Source organism: Amaranthus tricolor, chromosome 16 (genome assembly GCF_026212465.1).
Source record: "Amaranthus tricolor cultivar Red isolate AtriRed21 chromosome 16, ASM2621246v1, whole genome shotgun sequence".
In the NCBI taxonomy this organism is placed as follows: domain Eukaryota; kingdom Viridiplantae; phylum Streptophyta; class Magnoliopsida; order Caryophyllales; family Amaranthaceae; genus Amaranthus; species Amaranthus tricolor.
In genome coordinates this window covers 17,431,292-17,453,411 of record NC_080062.1, presented here as the reverse complement: position 1 = coordinate 17,453,411, position 22,120 = coordinate 17,431,292, and the positions used below count along the sequence as shown (strand labels likewise).

Genomic DNA, 22,120 nt, shown 5'->3' with positions numbered 1-22,120 from the left:
TAAACCTGCAAAAATTTGTAGAATCGTCAATTCTATGATTTGACTTCACAAGCCAATTCTAAGAATTGCTTTCAATTAAAAGTAAAATCTTAATTTTAACGACCTAAATAACAGTTATGTTGTTTGGCTATGTGATTCAAAAATGAACGAGACCCCTTCTTTATTTATTTATGTTAAAGACACCAACACCTACACTTTTATTAATTGTGCCAAGATTTATTTACTTAATTGTATTCCTGACTTCTAACGTGACTACTTCAAATCTAACATACTCCCACCAATTCATTATTAGTGTCCCATTTACTTTATACACTTATTCAATTTTTAGTTACTCTAATTGTGCATAACTAAAAAATATAGAAAGTTGATAAGAATAATCCTTGCATTGAGAAGAATCAAACAAGATCCCATTTAACTATGTTTTAACTTATAGATTAATAATAAAATACAAATTAAGAGTAAGAGATAAATAGTATCCAAAAAGCAAACGGTACATTAATGCTGAATTGGAGGAAGTAATAAAATTATCACAATTGTCAGTGTAAACAGTTTGTTATGGGCAGTTATCAGCAATGAAAATAGAAAAAATAAATAGTAGTGAGAGAATAGCTTTTAATACATTATTAAGCTGCCTAAAAAATAAAGCGAAAGTTAAAAAGTGAAATTCCGACCTGCCGGAATCGAACCAGCGACCTAAAGATTTCAGTTGCAACAACTACAGTCTTCCGCTCTACCAACTGAGCTAAGGTCGGATGTTGATATTTATATTTACATGTTTGGATATGTATAAAATCGCATAAATTTGACAAACCTTTGCACTAAATTTCAATATCAACTACTCTTATACTCAAATAACATATCGTACGGCTAAAAATAAATTTTTATTTACATAATTTGTGTTAGTTCGTCTTTTTAATCTATATACGAGGCGCATTTTATAGTAAGCTCTCCTCATAAAATAATTTTTTAACATTTAAGCAATTCTTATATGAGACAACGTACAAGAATCCTAAATTAAAACAAAAAATGTTTTAATATCTAAATTGTCAATTATAGAATAAATATCAACTTGTTGGGTCAAGAATTTTTTCAACTTATCATAGTTTTTTTATTAAAAATCTATAATAATTATTTTAGAAATATATTGTTAAAAGATCCAATATATCAATATTTAAACTACAATTAAGAAATATCGACTCAATATATAACAATTGACTAAATGTAGTGGTCTCAACTAAAAGTGATAATGTGGGACTGAAAAGTTGACCAAGTATGAAACATATCATAATGGCTAGGTTCGCATTAAGATTGGGTTTGAATTATCGTTGATTTAACCCAAATTATGTTAACATTTTCGAGTCAGATTGTTTTTGTAACACCCCGGCCCCTTGGACCGTCGGGCGACTACTCATGAAATCTGTAGATTGGTTCCATAGACCAACATAAGTCTTTCCTACGCACTGTGGCCTCACTCGTGCGCACTTAGGAAAACTTCTCAAATGTCACCCATCCTAAGATTGCTCCCCACCAAGCATGCTTAACTGTGGAGTTCTTAGCAAATGGTCTCCCATGAAAAAAAGATGCACCTTTTTGATACGAGTAGTCTATCAATTATTTTTAAAACCCAATCTGAGATATTACAATTTTTGTATTACGATTCAAAATTTCAGGTTATAACTCACTAATTTCTAAATTCTGGTATTTTGGTTCAATTTTGTGTTGAGCCATTGGTCTAACATCTAGTTGGACACATCCCAAACTTGTCTTAAACTAAATATTTTTACGGCCTGTTTGGTAATCGGTAATAAATGGTGGTAATGATAATGGAAAGTTAATGTAATTTTGATAGGAACATCTGTTAACAAGTTTAATGGTCATGGTTATACTCTTTCAACAATCTTATTTTTTCACAAAATTTATTCCAATGCATTACCATGTGAACATGTGGTATTAAGTGGTAATGAAAATTGTGAAGATATATTTTTTTAAATGATCAAACTTTCATTATGACGGGAATGACATGATACATATCATGGAAATTTATACTACAAATTATTCTCATTTCTACCATTTAGCACCGATTACCTAATGAACCTGTCTATTGAAAATCGGCTTTGTAAATATTTTCAAATCAAACTCAAAACCTACCTATCTTTAACCTCACCCAATCTTTATTCTATTTGAAACTCATTTTCAACCAGAAGAATCTTGGTTTGTTGCTGGTCTAATCAAAATAATTAAACTTGAATCTAATGTTGTTATACTAGACTTGAGTAGGGATGGCAACAGGTCGGATCTGGACCGGATCCAAGTGGATCCGAATTCATACCAGATTCGGGCTCAGATCCGTGGGTCTAGATTTTCAAAATCCATATCCGAATTCGTGGATACTGCAGATTCAGTATCGAATCCGAGTCCAAAATGGGTCTAACTTTTTTTTGCTTTTTTTGTAATTTTGGATGGTGTTGAGATTGCGATAAAGCTATATTCATTGACTAATTATAATAATATATATAATTTCACAATCGATCATCCAAAATAACATTATACAACTTAAAATTGAATAATTGCAACAATATATAAGTTAATTTGTTATCATATTATCAATTAGTAATTTCCTAATCTATACAAGGCATAATCCTATAGGAAATAAGTAATTTCCTCTCACAAGACCAAATTGGCTTCATCTAATTAAGCTTCATAAAAGAGTGCTTGATATAAGCACTTAACAATTCTCTTGTAATTAAGGAACCCCAATCATCATTAGTGACTATTTGTAGGTACTTCTTAGAAATAAGAATATAGGCGAATAAGGAGTAATGAGAGATAGGACGAAGTTAAGTGGTTCGCTTATCGAAAATCAGCTAGGCTTTACCAATTAAATAGCCCATAAGCCCATTATATTTAATGTATATAAAAATGAAAATGGGTCCTCCGGATCCGCGAGTTCGGGTCCGATAATTTTTTTGAGATCCAAATCCAGACCCGCGAAATATAAACAGATCCGAATCAGAACCAAATTCAACGGGTACAAGTTTTTAGGACCTAGACCCGTGAAAACGGATACTGATTCATGGATCCGGGTCAGGTCCAATACCCTTTTTCATCCCTAGACTTGAGTGTTAGATCGAGGCTTAGTTCATTAACTCTAAAAAAATTAAAACGTGACTCAACTCATCACCTATATAAAACTCAAATTCGACCTTAATTTAAGAAGTTGTGTCTTATTTTAAATCTAATAGTTTAGGGTAGCCAATACTTATTATTGAACATGGAGCTAATATTTTCAGATCAAACTCAACCTAGACCTGACTTATAGAGTCAAATCCAACCTAAGCTTGACCTTAATTAGAACCCATTTTAAACTTAGTTGTGACCTAAAACCGAACAATATTTTCATATTCAAATTCAAAGGAAAATCATTAGGATAGTTACATTTATTAAGTATGTCGTACTAAAGGGATATTGTCATTAAAGCGTGACACGTGATTAAAATTAAATGTGTTGAGAAAATAATTTTTAAAACTCTAAAAAAGAACGATAGCCATAATATTTTAGGTACATTATGATTTTTTTAAATGCTATAATATATTTGGACAAAACAAATTAATGGCAAAAGATCCAAGTGCTTAAAACCAAAAGCAAGTATGAAGTAAACGCAAAAACGAGCTCAAAATAAGAGTGCTCATTCAAGTATAAGGCCAGTTGTTAGAGCACCATACGTGCTTGTTCAAGCACTTTGTTGCTCATAGATGCTATGATTCTAAAGTGTTATTTAGAGGTTGCAAAAGATGTAATTGAATTATGTTGCATTTAGTTACCTAAAAATTACACTCATTTTTTTGTCTCTTAAAACGTAAAACTTTCATTTAATTTGCTGATTTATTTTATCACTTTCGTTTAATTAGTCTACATGCGTTGTATTGTAAAGAGCTTAATTCCATCATTTTGTGAATTTCAATCTTTTTTCAAGTATCATTGTAAAATAGATCGAACCGACAATTTAGACGAAAATCGAAAAGGAATAGAAAAACCATTTGCATCTGATCCGATTTCCGGGTCTTGCAAATTTTTAATCCGGGTTCCCAGTCTAATTTGTTCTAAACCCGGAAAAATTCAAATTAGACTGAATTGGACCGGATTTATATAAATAATATATTAATTTTTTTTTTTAAGAATGTTTAGTGGTTGATATGAAGTAAATTGCAGTACTAATAGTAGCTAAAACTAACCACTCTTGGATAAATTCCAATTTGGGATTACTCCCCATTTTGTAAATTCTGTATCATCAAAGTTCTCTAAATGTGGAATGTTGTAATTAGCTGTTTCACTGCTTCACTGATGATCAATTTCAATTTTTATCACTTTCATTGTTACTCATTTTTTGGGTTTAATGTTTTTGTGTTTTTAGTGTGCATTTATAGTACTAGCATGATTTTGATAGTTGCATTATTTGAAATATTAACCAATACTTCATATATTTTTAAGTTTATTTACATTTTATAAAAAATTTTAGAACCTATTTTTTTTGTCACCATTCTTACTCTTTCTTTCCTTATGATAGTAGCAAAGAGATAATTATGAATTATTTTTAAGGAAAAATGTAGATATTTGGTATTAAATGAAATGAGAGAATAATTATTTTGGTGAAATTGAAAAAAAGTGATAAGTCATTCAAAATTAAAAATTACGCAAAATAACACAACTCAAAATAAAAAATAATAACAAATGAAAGGAAATTAAGAGGCAAAGAGTAGAGGTGTTCATTCAGATAATCAGGTCAATTTCGACTCAATTATATCTGGTCAGTTTAAAATTGAGTTTTGTGTCTAAATTAATTTTTATATAATTTTAAATTTATTTTAAAATCATAAAATCGGGTAAATATTTAATCGTCGAATCTATTTTAAAGACTTCTAGTGAACACTATACAATTTTTTACTACTCCATCCGTTTTCTAACATTCTTTTCGTTTAGTATATTCCACTTTAAGAAGAGAGAAATTTGATTGAAGTTTTTGATGTAACCGCCTTGAATTTTGAAGGCAAACACTAACTGGAATTTAGTATTAATCAAGCGGAAGCTTACTTTTGCCAACACAATTAAGGGGTTACTTAAAGATCAAACCAATATCCAAGCAATATAACGGAAGTCTTAACTGTCCAAAATATAGGAAAATTACAACCAAATCGAAATAAGTCCAAAGTTCAAATTACATCTTTAAATTAGTCTAAATCTAAACTAATAGTCTCTCAAATAAAATAACGAGATCTAAACAAAAGGGGAGTCATACTCCAACTCAGGTTCATCTTCCGCTCGCATATCCATTCTCCGTCGAGGTGCCATAGGGTTTTACTCTAAAAACAAAACCATTGGAAAAACATACAAAGCATAGTATCAGCAAAAAGGCTGAGTATAAACACACTGGTGTCCGTCAAACAAGTTATTGAAACCCTTTTTTTTGAGTAAATTCATTTTGAAATATGCTTTTTCATTTGATAAATCATATTATGATTCAAATCCAGTTCAATGGCTCTATAGTCATTTCAAATTCTCATTTTTCATCATAAATCATAAGAGCTCAATGGATCCAAATCAATTTCAAACTCATATCATAAGTTTACATGGGTACTCTGTGAGTCATCCTGTGACTCGTTTGGTGGTCGGTCTACCGTCCGCGACATGTCCGGCATGTGTAACACAATGGTATTGTGAACAATACGCGCTCAGCATTGGTGAGCCGTTTAATCATGCACACAACATTTGCTGTGGCATATGTACCCGCCATTTAGGCTAAAACATTTTTTTGTACATAATATATATCTTGTAATTTTAATAGCATTTGAAAGTCAAAAGTATCAACTTTTTCAATATGATAAACATCTTTTATTTGCACATAGCAAAACATACTTTATTTGCGACTTTGCAAAATCAAATCATAATATTTCCCACATGGGTAAAACATGCTTAGCATAATCATATCATTAAACATAACCTTTGTATTATATTGGAGCATCACTAGCATGTATGGAAATGCATCGTAACAAAAAGTAATTAAAGTTCAATACAATGTTTTTTTAAGGAAACCACTAAAATGTTTCGTTTCAATCCTTCTTAAAGTAAATATAACTTTAAAGGGTTTTAAAATTCATTCAAAATAACTAGAATATGATTCATAAGTCTATAAAATCATTACGACAGAAGATTTCATAAAACACTATTTTCTTAAATACGAGATAGTTTTGCCGGTAATAAAATCGATAATTGATTTACAAAGTACATATTAATTCTCCAACAAGGCCCAAATTAATCAAGTCATTATAATACCTTATTTAAAATGAATTTAAGGTTGTCCCATCAGATTATAATTGGTTATGTGAATTTATAACGATCTTACAATTACTTTCGACAATTTGGGTATTTACCGTTATTTAAATGGTGTCTTAAATCCGTAAAATTTATAAACCATCTAATTTAAACTTAATTTATACTATGAGGCAGTAGGTTATTAATATAATTATAAATTTTTTTATATAGGTCTATTTTTACCCAAATTTAATTAACAATATTACACTTTTTAATAAATAAACAGTGTCTATTAATTTGATAAATTAGTAAATAATTAATAATTTATTATATAAAATTATACCAAAGTTCCAGAAGTCATATAATATGTTTATTAGGCTATTTGAACTTATAAAACTCATGTATGATGTTTTATTATTTTGTACAGATATTTTATCGATAAATAGAATAAAATAGGTTTAAAATTATTTGAGTCCGAATAAAATATTATAAAAATTATATGATATTCCAGAAGCTATTTTAAGGGGTACAAAATTTTAAATAACCCTTTAAAAATCATGTGCGCTATTTTTAATAATTAATATCGTTATTTTACCAATAAACCGAATAAAATTTATTTAAGTCCATATATGGTCACGAAAATCCATATAAATTTTTGAACATGTATCTACTATTTATATAAGTGTCTCATAAAATTTTTATGTCCAAAAGACGTCATTTAGTATTTATTTTATATTTTACCGTTTTCAAACTTACCGATTATTAATAACCGAGTAAAAATTATTAAGGTCCTTAAATGTCAACGAAACCTTCCAAAAATTTTACCAATTTTACCTACTGTCCATATGAGTATGTGATAAAAATTTCAAGTCCATATGTATTTGTTTGGTAATTATTTTATATTTTACCATTTTACAATTTACCGTTAAACAATTTAACGATTATTCAAAAATAATAAAAAAATTCCAAACTAAATATATTCTGGCCAAATCTTGTTGGAGACATTATAATATGTTTTTATTAATTATTTTTGATGATGAAGAGTTCATCTAATACCATGTTTTTTAATAAGAGTATTTAACACCTTAAAATCCATTAAAATATCAATTTAACGAATAATCTCAACAAAAAGTATCCAAGAAATTTTCTTAACATATAGCTACTGAAAATTTCTTTTAAAATGAATTTCAAATATTTTCAAATTCATATATTCATTTCCAACACAATAACTTTCACAAAGTAGTGTTAAACATGCCTTTAAACATACAATAATTTATAAAATCAACATGCATGATGCCCACAATAATAATACATGTAATAAATTATTCCATACTCTAATTTATCATTTTGACATCATTTTTCAAGATTTAAGAACTTCTCTTTGGGAATTTTATTTTTATTTTTTTAAAAAAAAATTTATACACAAACTTTCCCAACTTGTTCATAAATCCTTTAAAAATCACCCCATGTGACATACCTCGACTCCAAGCCTATATAATTATTCCGTAAGCTCCTACGCGTTCTTAGAAGCGGTTCTAACTTCGGATCCTTGCCCTTCAAGTCTCAACTCCAACTCTTCAACTAAACATATTGCATTCATCCAAAAATCAATAATAATTTTGGATTTCTAACATGCACTTAATTTTTTCAAGTTAGAGTTGTTAGACTAATACTTGTGATGATTTTAATATATTTGGAGTATACTTATTATGTTGAGCAACATACTTAGTTAAGTCCCATAATTTTATTTGAATCCTTTAAGTAACAAAATTTATATGCTTATGGAAATACATTTTCTTACTTTCTATTATGGCCTATTTTTATAGATTTATAAGTGATGATTTTCTTAGTTTAGAGATAAAATACTCATTTTATAATGATCTTAGTTTATAGAAAGATTCATGTAAAAAAATGTTTTACATGAACAAGTTTTAACAAAACTAGTGGAATAAGGAAATGAACATAACTTACTCTATACTTGGTGGATTTCCTCAAGTTTGGTGTCTATGGAAAGCTCTTAAGATGAAGATTATTTTTATGGGAGATTTGAGTTTATAAACATAAATTTTCAGAAGTTTTAGATGGGTTTTTGAAGGAGATTTGATGAGAAAAGAAGGTGTTCTAGTTATTGAAAGTTTGAAGGATTCTAGTGTTTGTTCATGGATGAACTTGGGAGCAATGTGTTGGGGTTTATGGCTAAATAATTATTCAGAAAATGAAGTGTTTTTGCTTCAAATATTTGCCTCTTGCATGCTTGTAGTGATGCACAAGCTTTGGGTAGAACAAAAGGGGTTTTGAGTAGTGTGATTGGCTTGAGTGTGTAAGTGAACAAGGAGCTACTAAGGGGATTTGGGACAACCATATTAGCTGCTGTTTGGGGCTGATTTGGAGTGCTTTTTGTCCTCAATTTGGTCTATTATGGTATAAGAAAGGTTTATCTAAGATAGTTTAAAGTTTGGGTAAAAATTGTTGTACATGTAACAAGTTATGTAACTTGTACTTCATGTTTAAAAATCACTTGTATATGTGAGAAATATTTAATTTACTCCCATCATGGTTATATAATATGCTTGGGTAATAATTAAAATTTTTTTTTTGAACTGTTATGGCCTTATGGGTAGTTGCTCAACTTTAAGTTTTACCTCCAAAGTTTACGTTACTTGTTACGATTCATAATCGCGTTACGAATTAACAAGTTTCTAATCATTGTAGAGAATTTTCAAATTACTACCATCACTAATTAAATTATAATTAGTAACGAACAAATATATAAGAAAAATTAGGCGCTAAAAACGACTAATGAAATCTCCTAATAATACGACTGTTTCATTTGAGACATAAATAGAAGATAAAATCTATCGATATGAGATTTTCTTAGATTTGTCTTAATGTATACTTTTTTCTTATATATTTTTCATAATTTTTTATAATGTATATACTTCCTCTGTTCCATATTAGTTGCAACATTAGGAAAAATTTCACTATTCATTCATCACTTTTAATTTGTGATTAGTTTTTAATATATAAGTTAAAACATAGTCAAGTGAAATCTTGTTTGATTCGTCTCATTTCAAAGATTTTATTTTTTTGGCAATTAAGCGTAATATATTAAGTACAAAAAAAACCTTTTACAACCTAGGCTATAAAAGGAAAAAAAAAACACCTCCCAAAGCAAATAACAAAGCAACTACTAGCCACACTAAACAAGGAGACTAGCTTTCCTATCATCCTTAAGTAAAATGACTTTGTTAGCAACTTGAAGAGGCGCTAAATCCTTTTGCCCAAAAATCCTAGCACTCCTTTGGAATAAGTGCAAAAATCCTTAAGTCTCATTGCAAAGATTAATATTAAATTTTTATAATTTTTTATTATACGCAATTAAAGATATTAAGGATTGAATAAATGCATTGGATTGCGTGAAAAAGCAAACGTTGCAAGTAAATTGAAACGGGGGAAGTATAAAAATATTGAAACTCCAAATTTGCTTTGAAAATTGTACAAAAAGCAAATGAGAAGAAAAAATGGAGGGACTAAGAGGTCTTAGTAAATAACGGTGATTTGTGAAGTTAACAAATTACCTATATATGGTAGATTTTTGATCGAACGAGACTTTTATGATTTTAATTTACTTTTTTGATTTTGTTAAGTTTATTATTATTTTTTAATCTCTTTTAATGATTTACAAATAACCGTTATTAATTAAGAATTATGAGAGGGATTAGTATTTATTGTCTTCGCAAGAGTCAAAGCTGATTAACGTGAAGAGAGCTGTATATGAAGTAAAACAAAAACCATAATAATAATAATAATAATAATAATAATAATAGTAATAATAATATAAAATGGTTTTCTCAAATGATTAAATTCAAATCACCTTTTATCATGTCAATAATAATCATAATTTTTCAATTATAGATGAAAGGTTATAAACATTTTCAACATGTTCGACCACATAAAATTTAAAAGGTTAAAGTCTCAATATTAAATTAATTAATATATATTAGGTGTTTAAAAATAAAAGATTATTATCATAATTTTTAAAATTATTAGAGATCAAATTTATCAATTTTTACTGTGACGCACCCCTCGTCTTCACCATTTGTTTTGTCTTGATCTCCACAATCTCAAATTCATTCTCTTTCTCTGCTTAAAACCCCATTTTCCCATTCCTCTCCTTCTTTCCCTCTCCTCCTTCATCAATGGCGTCCATCACCTCCATTCTCATTCTCCTACTCTCTTTCGTCTTCACACTTCCCACCTCACAATCTCACCTCTCCACAAACTACTACTCCAAATCATGCCCCAGATTCTACGAAATCATGGAAGAAACAACCACAAACAAACAAATCACATCTCCCACCACTGCAGGCGCTGCACTCCGTCTCTTCTTTCATGACTGCTTCGTAACAGGATGCGATGCTTCCGCCTTAATCTCATCTACACCGTTTAACAAAGCCGAACGAGATGCCGATATCAATCTTTCTCTTCCCGGTGATGGTTTTGATGTCGTCGTACGCGCTAAAGCCGCGCTCGAACTCTCCTGCCCTGGCATTGTCTCATGCGCCGATATTCTCGCTGTCGCAACTCGCAATCTCGTCTCATTCGTCGGTGGTCCGTTCTACACTGTTCTTCTCGGTCGCAAAGACGGTTTAACCTCTAAAGCGTCTCTGATTTTGTCCAATACTTTGCCTAAACCTAATATGACTATCGATGAGATGCTTTCGATTTTCGAGCGTCATAATTTCTCTGCAAAAGAAATGGTTGCTCTTAGTGGAGCTCACTCTATTGGATTTTCTCATTGCTCTGAGTTTGCTTCTGAGATCTATAATTATAGCTCGACTCAGAAATTCGACCCGAGTTATAACCCGAGGTTGGCTCAAGGATTGTGTGATGCTTGTGCTAATTACAAAAAGGATCCGAGTTTATCCGTGTTCAATGATATAATGACGCCTAATAAATTTGATAATGTGTATTTTCAGAATTTGCCTAAAGGTTTAGGGATCTTGGCTTCGGATAGAGGGTTGTATAATGATGCAAGAACTAGAACGTTTGTGGAGTTGTATGCTCGAGATCAGGATGCGTTTTTCAGTGATTTTGCTAAAGCTATGCAGAAATTGAGTCTTGTTGGGATTAAAACTGGAAAACATGGTGAGATTAGGCGCAGGTGTGATGCTTTCAATAACATTCAAACTTGAAATTAAATATACAATTATTGAAAGAAACAGATGATGAATTGCAATGATTTATTGCATTTTTTGAGGATATTTTGATGTTTTTAAATTTAAATTGGGCAATTTATTTTGTTTTATGGGTATTGTTTATATGCTTCCACACTTTTACTTGAATTTGTGTTGTATTCAGATTGTTATAACAGTTTAACTGCAAAGGTTAATTAGTGGAGTAATTAATGTATGTACTTAAAAAAGTAGTCACTTTTTGGATTCTTTTCTTCATTTTAGAATCAATCTTTTGAATTGGTTAGTTGAAACTTTTAGTATATTCTCGTCTCATTTACTTTTTAGACGCTATTTATCGTTTATTTTTAATTTATATTTTATTGTTAATCTGTAAGTTAAAATATAATCAAGTGAGATCTTATTTGATTCGTCTCAATATAAGGATTATTCATATCAACTTTTTATAATTTTTAATTATACACAAGTAAAGATATTAAAGATTAAATAAAGTACACAAAGCGAAATGAGACAATCATGATGAATAAGAGGGATTAATAAAATATGCACAATTATCAACGCTTTTGTTGTATCCAATGTGTGGTGACAATTAATAATTAATACTTAATTAATAAATAATTAAATATGTTTTTGATTGGTAGATGGTGAATACTAAATGTATATTAACTTCATATCTTCAATACTGCCTCAGGTTGTTGATAGTTTACTCTCGTGAGTAAACAAAGTTTTTTCTCAATTTAATTTGTCACTCAGAGCAACACTATTGTAAAATTAAGATAATATTATATATATGTCACTGCTTGACTTAAAATTTTAGATGTTTTAAAACAAACGATTATGAAGATTCACAAACTGACCCACAACTTTCCCTAGCCTCTTCCTCAGAAATCTATATGGTAGGTTTCGTTATTGTCAGTACTATTCTGGTAGAATTAGTGGCCGAGAAATGGTGGGTTTAGTCCGAGAACCCTTAAATGTCTACTATGAAAACGCTGGTGCCAACAAAGAAAGGAATTTCAAATGGACTGAACTGCAATGAAGAAGAAGTAAATACATTCAAGCATTACGTGAGTGTCACATGTGGGTCCACGGTTAAAGTTAGCGGTCAAAGACCACAAACCGTTATAAGGTAGTGTTTTGCAAACAATTGTATTATATAAGATAGTTTTTTGCATAAATTTTTACATAAGGTAGTTTTTTACAAAATGAGTATCAGCTAATTTTTTATAATTTTGCCTTTAATAAAATATGTTTATGGTGTACTTTTTACTTTTGAACCGTGCTTCTAATTTTGTTATAGGAGCTATTTTTTTGGACAGTGATTTTGCTAGCAACATAATGAAAGATTGAGATTTGAGGGCTCGCTACCTACTAATGAGAAGTAAGGTACACAAGAACTAGTCCCTCCGCATTGTACTTTATTTTTTTCACAACTTGTTTTATATGATACTCCCTCCGTTCCTTTTTTATCTTCCACATTACTATAACGGGTAGTTTTAAAAGTTCTTCCACTTTAGAATACTTTCTATTTTTAGAAATTTTTTATCTCACTTTTACCCCTTAAAATCCCCTTTTCTTTTAATGTACCCATTTTCTTTTATTTATAATTATTTTCTCTCTCATACTTCCAATACAATCATTACTTCACACTACTATTTAATTAAAATAATACTCACTACAACCTCATACTTCCAATACAATCATTACTTCCCACTATTATATAATTAAAATAATACCCACTACCACCAAAGATTCTCTTTTTCTTAATCTTTGTGAAATACCCAAATAGGAAGAACAAATAGGAACGGAGGGAGTATCGTCTTACCATGAAATTAATAGACTAAATATACATTATTCAACCCAATAAGGATAGCGTCACCGTAAAACCGTGTCATTTGGAATTTTGTGTCATTTATATTGGAATTGAAAATTAAAGAATAGTTTTAGTATGAGATTTATTAATTTCTAATTTTGTTATTTGAATAAGTATTATTTATAAGGTTTTTAACATTCTTCCAATCTTCCATTCACTTAATATTCCAATAAAATTATTTTATTAATTTTCTCAACCCATGTAAATTTTTTCCATAAAAGAATAGTTTTCAATTGCAACCAAAAATACACCAAACATCTAGAATTTTAGAGTGTAGTGAGTTGTACTAAAAACCATGTCTCCGTTCTTTTCAAATGTCACATTTGGTTTTGGACACATTTGCTAACTATTTTTAATATCTCTAAATGTGCATGATTAAAAATTTTAAAAATTAGATATTAATAAACTTTATGTTGGAACGAATCAAATAAGATCTCATTTGATTATATTTTAACTTATAGATTAAAAATAACAGATATTTCATGATATACCACTGAGTTTCTTCAAAATTCACCATATACCACACAAAATGTTTTAATTCATCATATACCATTGAGTTTTCGTCCGTTAGCACAGAATACCATTAATGACAACTACTGTTAGTGTGCCGTTTGTGGTAAATTATTAATTCACCATATACCATTATTTTTTTGGTTTTGCGTCAAATACCATTTTTTGCGTCAAATCTGACTATAGCTGAAAACCCAGTTGCTGAATTTTTGAAACACGAGTCTGTGATGGGGTTGAACGTGATCCATTTTGGTTGATTTCTTGCCTTCTATCACGTTCTAAATTGAAAGAAACTAAGGTGGTACATGATTTTATTTTGAAGAGTAAAATGAAAGTATATGTGTTTGTAGAGAATAATTTGATTAATGGGTATTTGAGATTTGGGAAGTTAGAGGAAGCCCGTAAGGTGTTCGATGAAATCTTTGAACGAAGTGTTGGTTTTTGGACTGCAATGCAAATTGGGTATTTGAAATTTGGTTTTTTAAGAGTTTATGAAGTCGGGTATTGAAGCAAATGGGACGATGTATGTGTGTGTACGCGTTGATTTTGTGTGGAAAGAGGCTGAATTATGAGCTAGGCAAGCAAGTTCATGCTTACATTATCAAAGGTAGATGGATCAATTTGATTGTAGAAAGTGGTATCTTGTATTTCTAGGCACAAACTGATAAAATTCAAAGTGCTTTACGAATCTTTGATAGGATAAACAAGCGGGATATAGTTGCTTGGACTATGATGATCACTTCTTGCTCGCAACAGGGTTACAGTGAGAAAGCGCTCTCACTACTACCACGAATGCTGGTCTACAATATTTTCTGAATGAACATACTATATGTAGTGTTTTGAAGGCGTGTGGAGAAGAAAAAGTACTGAAATTTGGAAGACAATTGCATGGTATTGTAGTTAAGAAACTGATCAGAAACAATATTTATATTGGTATTTTTTTGGTGAGCAGTGTTTAGTGTCAAGTTGTTTTTGAACAAAATGTTAACTACTTGGTTTGTATGACACTTCTTTTGTTTATCACAATTCCAACAACTATATTTAAAAAAAATGGTATTTGACTCAAAAAAAAATTAATGGTATATGGTGCATTAATAATTTACCACAAACGGCACACTAACGGCAGTTGTCATTAATGGTATTTTTTGTTAACGGACGAAAACTCAATAATATACGGTGAATTAAAACATTTTGTGTGGTATATGGTGAATTTCGAAGAAACTCAGTGGTATATCATAAAATATCCGTATAAATAAAATACAAATTAAAAATAAATAATAAATAGTGTCCAAAAATTAATTTAAACGTTTGAAAAGATAGGGAGTATGATTTGAGAAATTGAATGGGACAAGTGATCTTGAAATGCGGAGATGAGGAGCACTAATTAGTGTAAAACAGGTTGCCAACTTCTAATCAGTTTCCGTTACAAGTGCATCATTAAACGGGTCGGTCAACTCAAATCCATTCTGCTAATATCAAAATTTGTAGATCCTTTAATTTTGGATTCCTCCTGTTCCATCTTCTTTCATTTTTATATGCAGGATAAAAAAAAAATAAATGAAAGTAATTGATTTAAGGAAATGATATTAATACGTATAGGTACATACCGTTCGATTTTGTTTAATCTGACACTAAAATCAAACTAGACAAAAAGATTTTGGTCTTAAAAAATTTTAGACTAGACCAAATTAGATCTTCTACAACGATTTGGACTCTGTTCTGCTCTGGTTTACGATTTTTAAATCTTAAATTTTTCCTAATTAATATACTTATATTTGTTTTATGCAAATATTTTGCCCTTACAATAACCAAATATAATAATGTGTAATTAGTTGAATGCATCAAAATAATTTAAGTATATAATACCATTAAAAAATACTTGAAATATTAATGTATGAACATTCAAAAAAATATGGTTTTCGATCATAATACGGTTTTCGATCTGGCTTGGTCCAGAAAAAAACGGAGACTAGATCGAAAATCAATTTAAAAAAATTGGACTAGCCTGTTTAGACCATAGACCAGAGTAAATACAAAAACTACAATTTGATCTAATTTAATTTGCGATTTAGAGCAAGCTAATTCAACCCTATTAATAATAAGTGTCAAACTTATTGGTTGTATCACATTAGTATGGTTAAACACTAAATTGATTTTTTTTTTATATTAAACACTAACTAATGAGATGCGTTAAGTAATTCCCTTAGCCAAGTTCAAAGAAATTTATACAAAACAGTAGTAATATTTTAAATTAATATGTTCATTAAATGTCAGAGCCATCTCCGAATTTTTTAGGCATTGAACGAAGTTAAGTAAGAGTTTTTAGTACGAACATGCATAACTAAGTGATTTACTCAACTAATCTAATTAACAAACAAAAACCAATATATTAAGAATAACGCTACTTCGTTACCTATATTCAATTAATATCAATGTAAAAGTAAGAAAAATATCAAATTATACCCACCAACTAAAAACTCAAAATCAATAATTAAAACACAAGTACTCATTACGAAGATAATGAATCGTCATTAATTCTTAAAAAAAATTGACATAGAATATATGAAATTTTGCGCTTGTTGCTCGCTCTTCTAGGTAAAAGTATTATTTTTTAATTTGTAATTAAAAAATTGAATATATTTAAATCTTTTGGGCCCTAATAATAACGGAGCTCTGTGCCGTCGCTCATATTGCTCATGTGATTGAGTCGGCTCAGTTAAAAGTACTTTCTAACATTCTTTAATAAGCTACACATTTTCTCGCTCCCATATTAGATCATAACATAGGTGACCGATTCTACGATTCTACGACCTGCCCTGCTCATGTTGCTTATGTGATTCGACGAACCTACATCCAAAAATAGGCAAATAACTCGGATCATAGGTAGGATCTTAAAATTGGTCGTATACGATCCTACTTATCTCAAGTATTTAAGAGGTAAGATCATAACACGATATGTCGATATCACGATCCTACTATTCAACGATTCAATTCTACGAGGATATAGTCTCGATTGTAAAAAAATTATCTTATAATCTAAATTTCACTTATATATAAATACATGTAAAATTATTATAAGAATATGATGAAAAACTTCAGAATTTTCATGATTTGCAATTTAAATGATTACTAGAAGTCTTATTTTTTATAATTTAATAGATTAAGTCAAATAAATTTTTTAAAAAATAACAAATATAATTAATAATCAGTTTTTCGAAGCATATTAAAGCATATTTGTAGAATCATAAGATCATACAATACGATTATATCGATTTCGATCCTACCCACTCATCGATCTTAAGTAGATACTAATCCTAAAAACCTTTTATATATATATATATATATATATATATATATATATATATATATATATATATATATATATATATATATATATATATATATATATATATATATATATATATATATATATATATATATATGAAGTCCAATTATCTTGAAAGGACTTTTAGTTGAATCAGTTATCGAGATGCCAATTATTTTGTAGATGGAATAAGAAAATATTTTATGATTAAACTGTGTTCAACTTTACTCCATTAAATTGAAAACAATTTTGAGGGTGTACTAAACTAGTTTGTTTATTTAGAACTTATTTGCTTTATTTGAAACATAATTAATTAATGTAAAATTTGATTAGGGGAAGACTTGATTTGTTTTCTAACTTGAAAGTTTTAAGGTGTGTGCTTTTGAACACTCACCATAATATGTTTTATAACAAAAAACGATGAAAGGCTTGATTAATTTGAATGTATTTTTTTACAAAAACATATACTTCCTCAAATCCTATTTGATATTTCCATAAGCAATTTTATCAAAAATTAATAAAGAGTCAAATCTTTTGGATTGTGAAAATATTCTTTAATTAAATAATAAAATTAATGGAAAAAAAGTAAAGACCGTAAACATTAAAAATATCTAAAATAAAGTTAGTACAAAAAAAAATCACAAACATTAAAAAAATATCAAAATAAAATTAGTGAGAAACATGTGTGGACTATAAGCGTATAAAAAATTTAAATAAAGTTCGTGAAAAATATGTGAAGATCATAAACATCAAACAATATTAAAACTAAGGTGAATAAGACTAATTATGTCAAAAAATGTGATATTAATAGAAAATTTATTTAGTAATCAACAAATAAAATTGTCCAAAATGAAATATAAAAACATAAAGTAGGAAATGCCTATGAATTTGCATCTAAAATATAAAAGGGAAATTCACGTGGTAATCCTAAGGTTTCGGGTTTTCACGTGGTAACCAAAACTTTTAAAAAATCCACGTGATAACCCTGAAGTTTATGTAATTCACTACAAAAAACTATTGAATTGGCGACACACCTTTTCGTCGCCATTTCATAGCTAAACAGTATTGAATTAGCGAACGCCTTGTCGTCGCCGAGGTGGCGACCAGGCACTGATAGCCTTTTCGTCGCCTTTTGTTTTGAAGCTTTTTTTTAGCCGTATGTATATATATATATATATATATATATATATATATATATATATATATATATATATATATATATATATATATATATATATATATATATATATATATATATATATATATATATATATATATATATATATATATATATATATATATATATATATATATATATATATATATATATATATATATATATATATATATATATATATATATATATATATATATATATATATATATATATATATATATATATAAATTATATTTATATATATTTTGTATTAGTTATAATATTAAAATAAAAATATATACACATAAAACAAATAAATTAAAATAAAATAGCTGAAAATATTATATATAAAACTGAAGTTTATTTACAAAGTCACAAAAATTACAAATATTTTAATCATTCATTGAGGAGGTGGAGGAGGGGGTTGATTCAAATTGAAATGCGATTCAAGGAATTTCATAAATTGTTCTCGTTCTCTTGTTATTTGTTCAGTCATACTTTGATGATAGTCATAAGCTGTCTGAGTATTTACTCTTCGTATCGATTCCAATAATTGATTATTAAACTCCATTTGCCGGGCTTCTAAATCCGCAAACCTTTGTTGTATAATGGCATCATAATCTGGTTGTGCAGGCTGAGAAGCCGGAATATCCGTTGGCTCAGGAGGATAAATAATTTGAGAGGCGGAACCAACCCCAAATACCTCTTTGGTTTTTTTGTTTTTCTTGTTTGAACCGCTTTCTACATTTTTTATAGCATCCAACCAAATTTGACTTGGGTCGCGAGTTGGATGCTCCTCCCTCAAAGAACGATATTCATCCTTCAATAAAACAAAGAAATAAATTACCAATAAATAAAGTATTAATTGATACTAAAAATAAATAAATAAACAAGTTTAAAAGATTATTACGTTAACTTTTTGTGACTTGCTATTCGTCCATTGGGAACAATCTCCTGTTTCATTGTCAAAGACCCCATGCGTTCGTGTAAATATTTCATAGGCCGTGGGTCTTTGACCTTTTGATTGTTCCTTAAATATTTTAAAAAAAAACGACTTAAAACTAAACAAAAGATAATAAAAAAATTCAATATAATACTACTTAATTGACAAAATACTCACCAAATCCCGCATTGTTCTGGCGTGCGGGATTGAGCCACCTATATGGGTGGCTTCAGCTTTGTCTCTTCCTCCACGTCTTTTGGAGGAATTCCTAGCCGAAACGGCTTTATTATCTGGGCGTTCCCAATCCGCCTTCCATCGCGCCCAGGTCTCATTATCGATGGAAGGAGGTTTAAATTCAGGCTTGCTTTTCAACGTCCTACGCCATTTGAAAAGCATATCCGCATAGCGCTTTGCGGCTTTTTCCTCCCACGACCTTCGAACGAAATGTTCGAGGCGAGGGTCCCATTTGTATTGTTTCTAAATACATAAATGTTTCATCAAATAAAATACTTAAAATAATTTATATATAACAAAGTCTAAAAATAAACAACAAAATAATAATTTTACCTTAAATTCATTAAAATAAAAATCTTTGGTGTGTTTTGTCACATCCTTCCAACTACTACCTTCGACATCTTGCCTATAATTGAAGGTAGCCCTTATTTTGGATGCAATGGTGTTTCCGGATATGGGATTAAATCTTACAATAATTAACAAAATTAGTTTATATTGAAATTTTAATATTGAAAAAATATTAATGATAATAAGATGATTAAAATATTTACTTGTTTATTGTTGGTAGCCATGGAAGATTCGGACGAGGATCGTCTCCATCATCCTCTTCCATATTTTGCACGGAATCACTTGGAGTATTTTCACTACTCCCTTGAACTCGGTTACTGTTGTCTTCGTCGTTATTGTCGTCGTGGCTACTCGACAAATTATTCAAGAAATAATTGCTAGCCCAATCATTAGGGTCGCTGCTCATTTTGCCTATAATATTTATTTCAAATCCTAATATTATATTCAACTAAAATCAATCTTATGTGAGGAATCACAAACATTAAAAAAATATCAAAATAAAATTAGTGAGAAACATGTGTGGACTAAAAGCATATAAAAAATTTAAATAAAGTTCGTGAAAAATATGTGAGGATCATAAACATCAAACAATATTAAAACTAAGGTGAATAAGACTAATTATGTCAAAGAATGTGATATTAATAGCAAATTTATTTAGTGAATCAACAAATAAAATTGTCTAAAATGAAATATAAAAACATAAAGTAGGAAATGCCTATGAATTTGCATCTAAAATATAAAAGGGAAATTCACGTGGTAACCAAAACTTTTAAGAAATCCACGCGATAACTCTGAGGTTTATGTAATTGTTCCACCGTGACCTTTTTGCACATAAAAACGTTAGCAAACGTTAACTTCGAAGCTTTAGGGCTACTGTACGCTTATGTATGCGACTCACCATTTCAAATGCCATCAATTTTAACCTTTTTCCCCCAAAACATAAATTCCAACTCTACTATCTTTCATCCAAATCATATTTTTTCCCCCAAATCCAAAAATGGAAGAGTTAGGGTTTATGTTTTGGGGGAATGTTGAAACTAATGACATTTGAATTGGTGAGTAGCATAAATAGGCGTACAACGTTAAAGCTTCAAAATTAACATTTGCTAACGTTCGCTAATGTTTTATGTGCAAAAAATTCATGGTGGAACAAATTGATAAACCGTAAGGTTACCGCATGGATTTTTTAAAAGTTTTGGTTACCACTTGGAAAACCTAAAACTATAGGATTATCATGTGGAGTTTTCCAACATAAAAAAACTCCATGTCCTGTATGAGACCGTCACGCCATAAAACAGGGGTCATACAAGTTGCCCAAATTATGTATATTTAAAAAAGAATTAATTAATTAAATTAAACTTGACAAATAATATAGTTTACAAAATAATATGCTTTGTTTTAAGAATTAACTAATTGTTTTGAGAGACGGTCTCTCAAAGAGATCGTCTATAATGGACCAGTCCATTATATTTTCTAAAAATAAAAAAATGGAAAATATAGTGTAACAGCACGCTTATTTGGTAGGGTTTTTAGGATACCTCAACTAGGTATTTAGAATACATCAAGTAGGGGTTCACGATATGTCAAGTAGGTGTCTTTAACATGCTAAAGTTGTCAAGTGGGTTTTATGTGTTATAGGTGTTTGAGTTATTTGTTGTAAGTCTGTAAGGGTTTAGGTTATGTGCTGTAGGTGTTTAGGTAATTTATTGTAAGTGTTTTTGTTATGTGTTGTAGGTATTTTTGTTATGTGATGTAGGTGTTTTGGTTATTTGTTGTAGGTATTTATGTTATTTGCTTTAGGAGTTTATGTTATGTGCTTTAGGTGTTTAGATTATTTGGGGTAAGAGTTTATGTTATGTGCTGTAGGTATTTATATGTCTACTTCAGTACGCAAAAATACTTACTATAATTAGTTCAAAATGCCTACTTTAGTAGTAAACAACATATGCTTTAAATTGCAAAATACCTACTATAACTATTTTAAATGTTCACTAACAAATTGTTCAAGCGCCTACTTCAGTATGCAAAAATACCGACTAAAACTAGCTCAAGTGCCTACTAAAACTAGTTTAAAGTACCTACTAAAAATTGTAGTAGGTGCTTTGTGAAATGTGTGAGCGTATTCTAAAAGAAGTTTGGTATACTTTTTTTTAAGTGAATTGGGCTGGACTTTAGGAGTCGTTTCTCAAAGAGACGGTCTTTGATGAGACTTACTATTGAGAATTATAAT

General features: G+C 29.4%; 1 protein-coding gene and 1 non-coding gene across 2 annotated transcripts; one reads left to right on the top strand and one right to left on the bottom strand.

Moving 5' to 3' along the window:
• Window positions 1-665: 665 nt before the first annotated feature.
• On the bottom strand, window positions 666-752 carry TRNAY-GUA (transfer RNA tyrosine (anticodon GUA)). Its single transcript is given in 2 exon segments — window positions 666-701; window positions 716-752. It is a non-coding gene; the product is annotated as a tRNA-Tyr (tRNA).
• Window positions 753-10,435: 9,683 nt separating this feature from the next.
• On the top strand, window positions 10,436-11,761 carry LOC130802710 (peroxidase 31-like). Its single transcript, XM_057666746.1, has one exon. It carries the CDS (start codon window positions 10,506-10,508, stop codon window positions 11,499-11,501), a length of 996 nt encoding a protein of 331 aa, XP_057522729.1. The 5' UTR covers window positions 10,436-10,505; the 3' UTR covers window positions 11,502-11,761.
• Window positions 11,762-22,120: the final 10,359 nt, after the last annotated feature.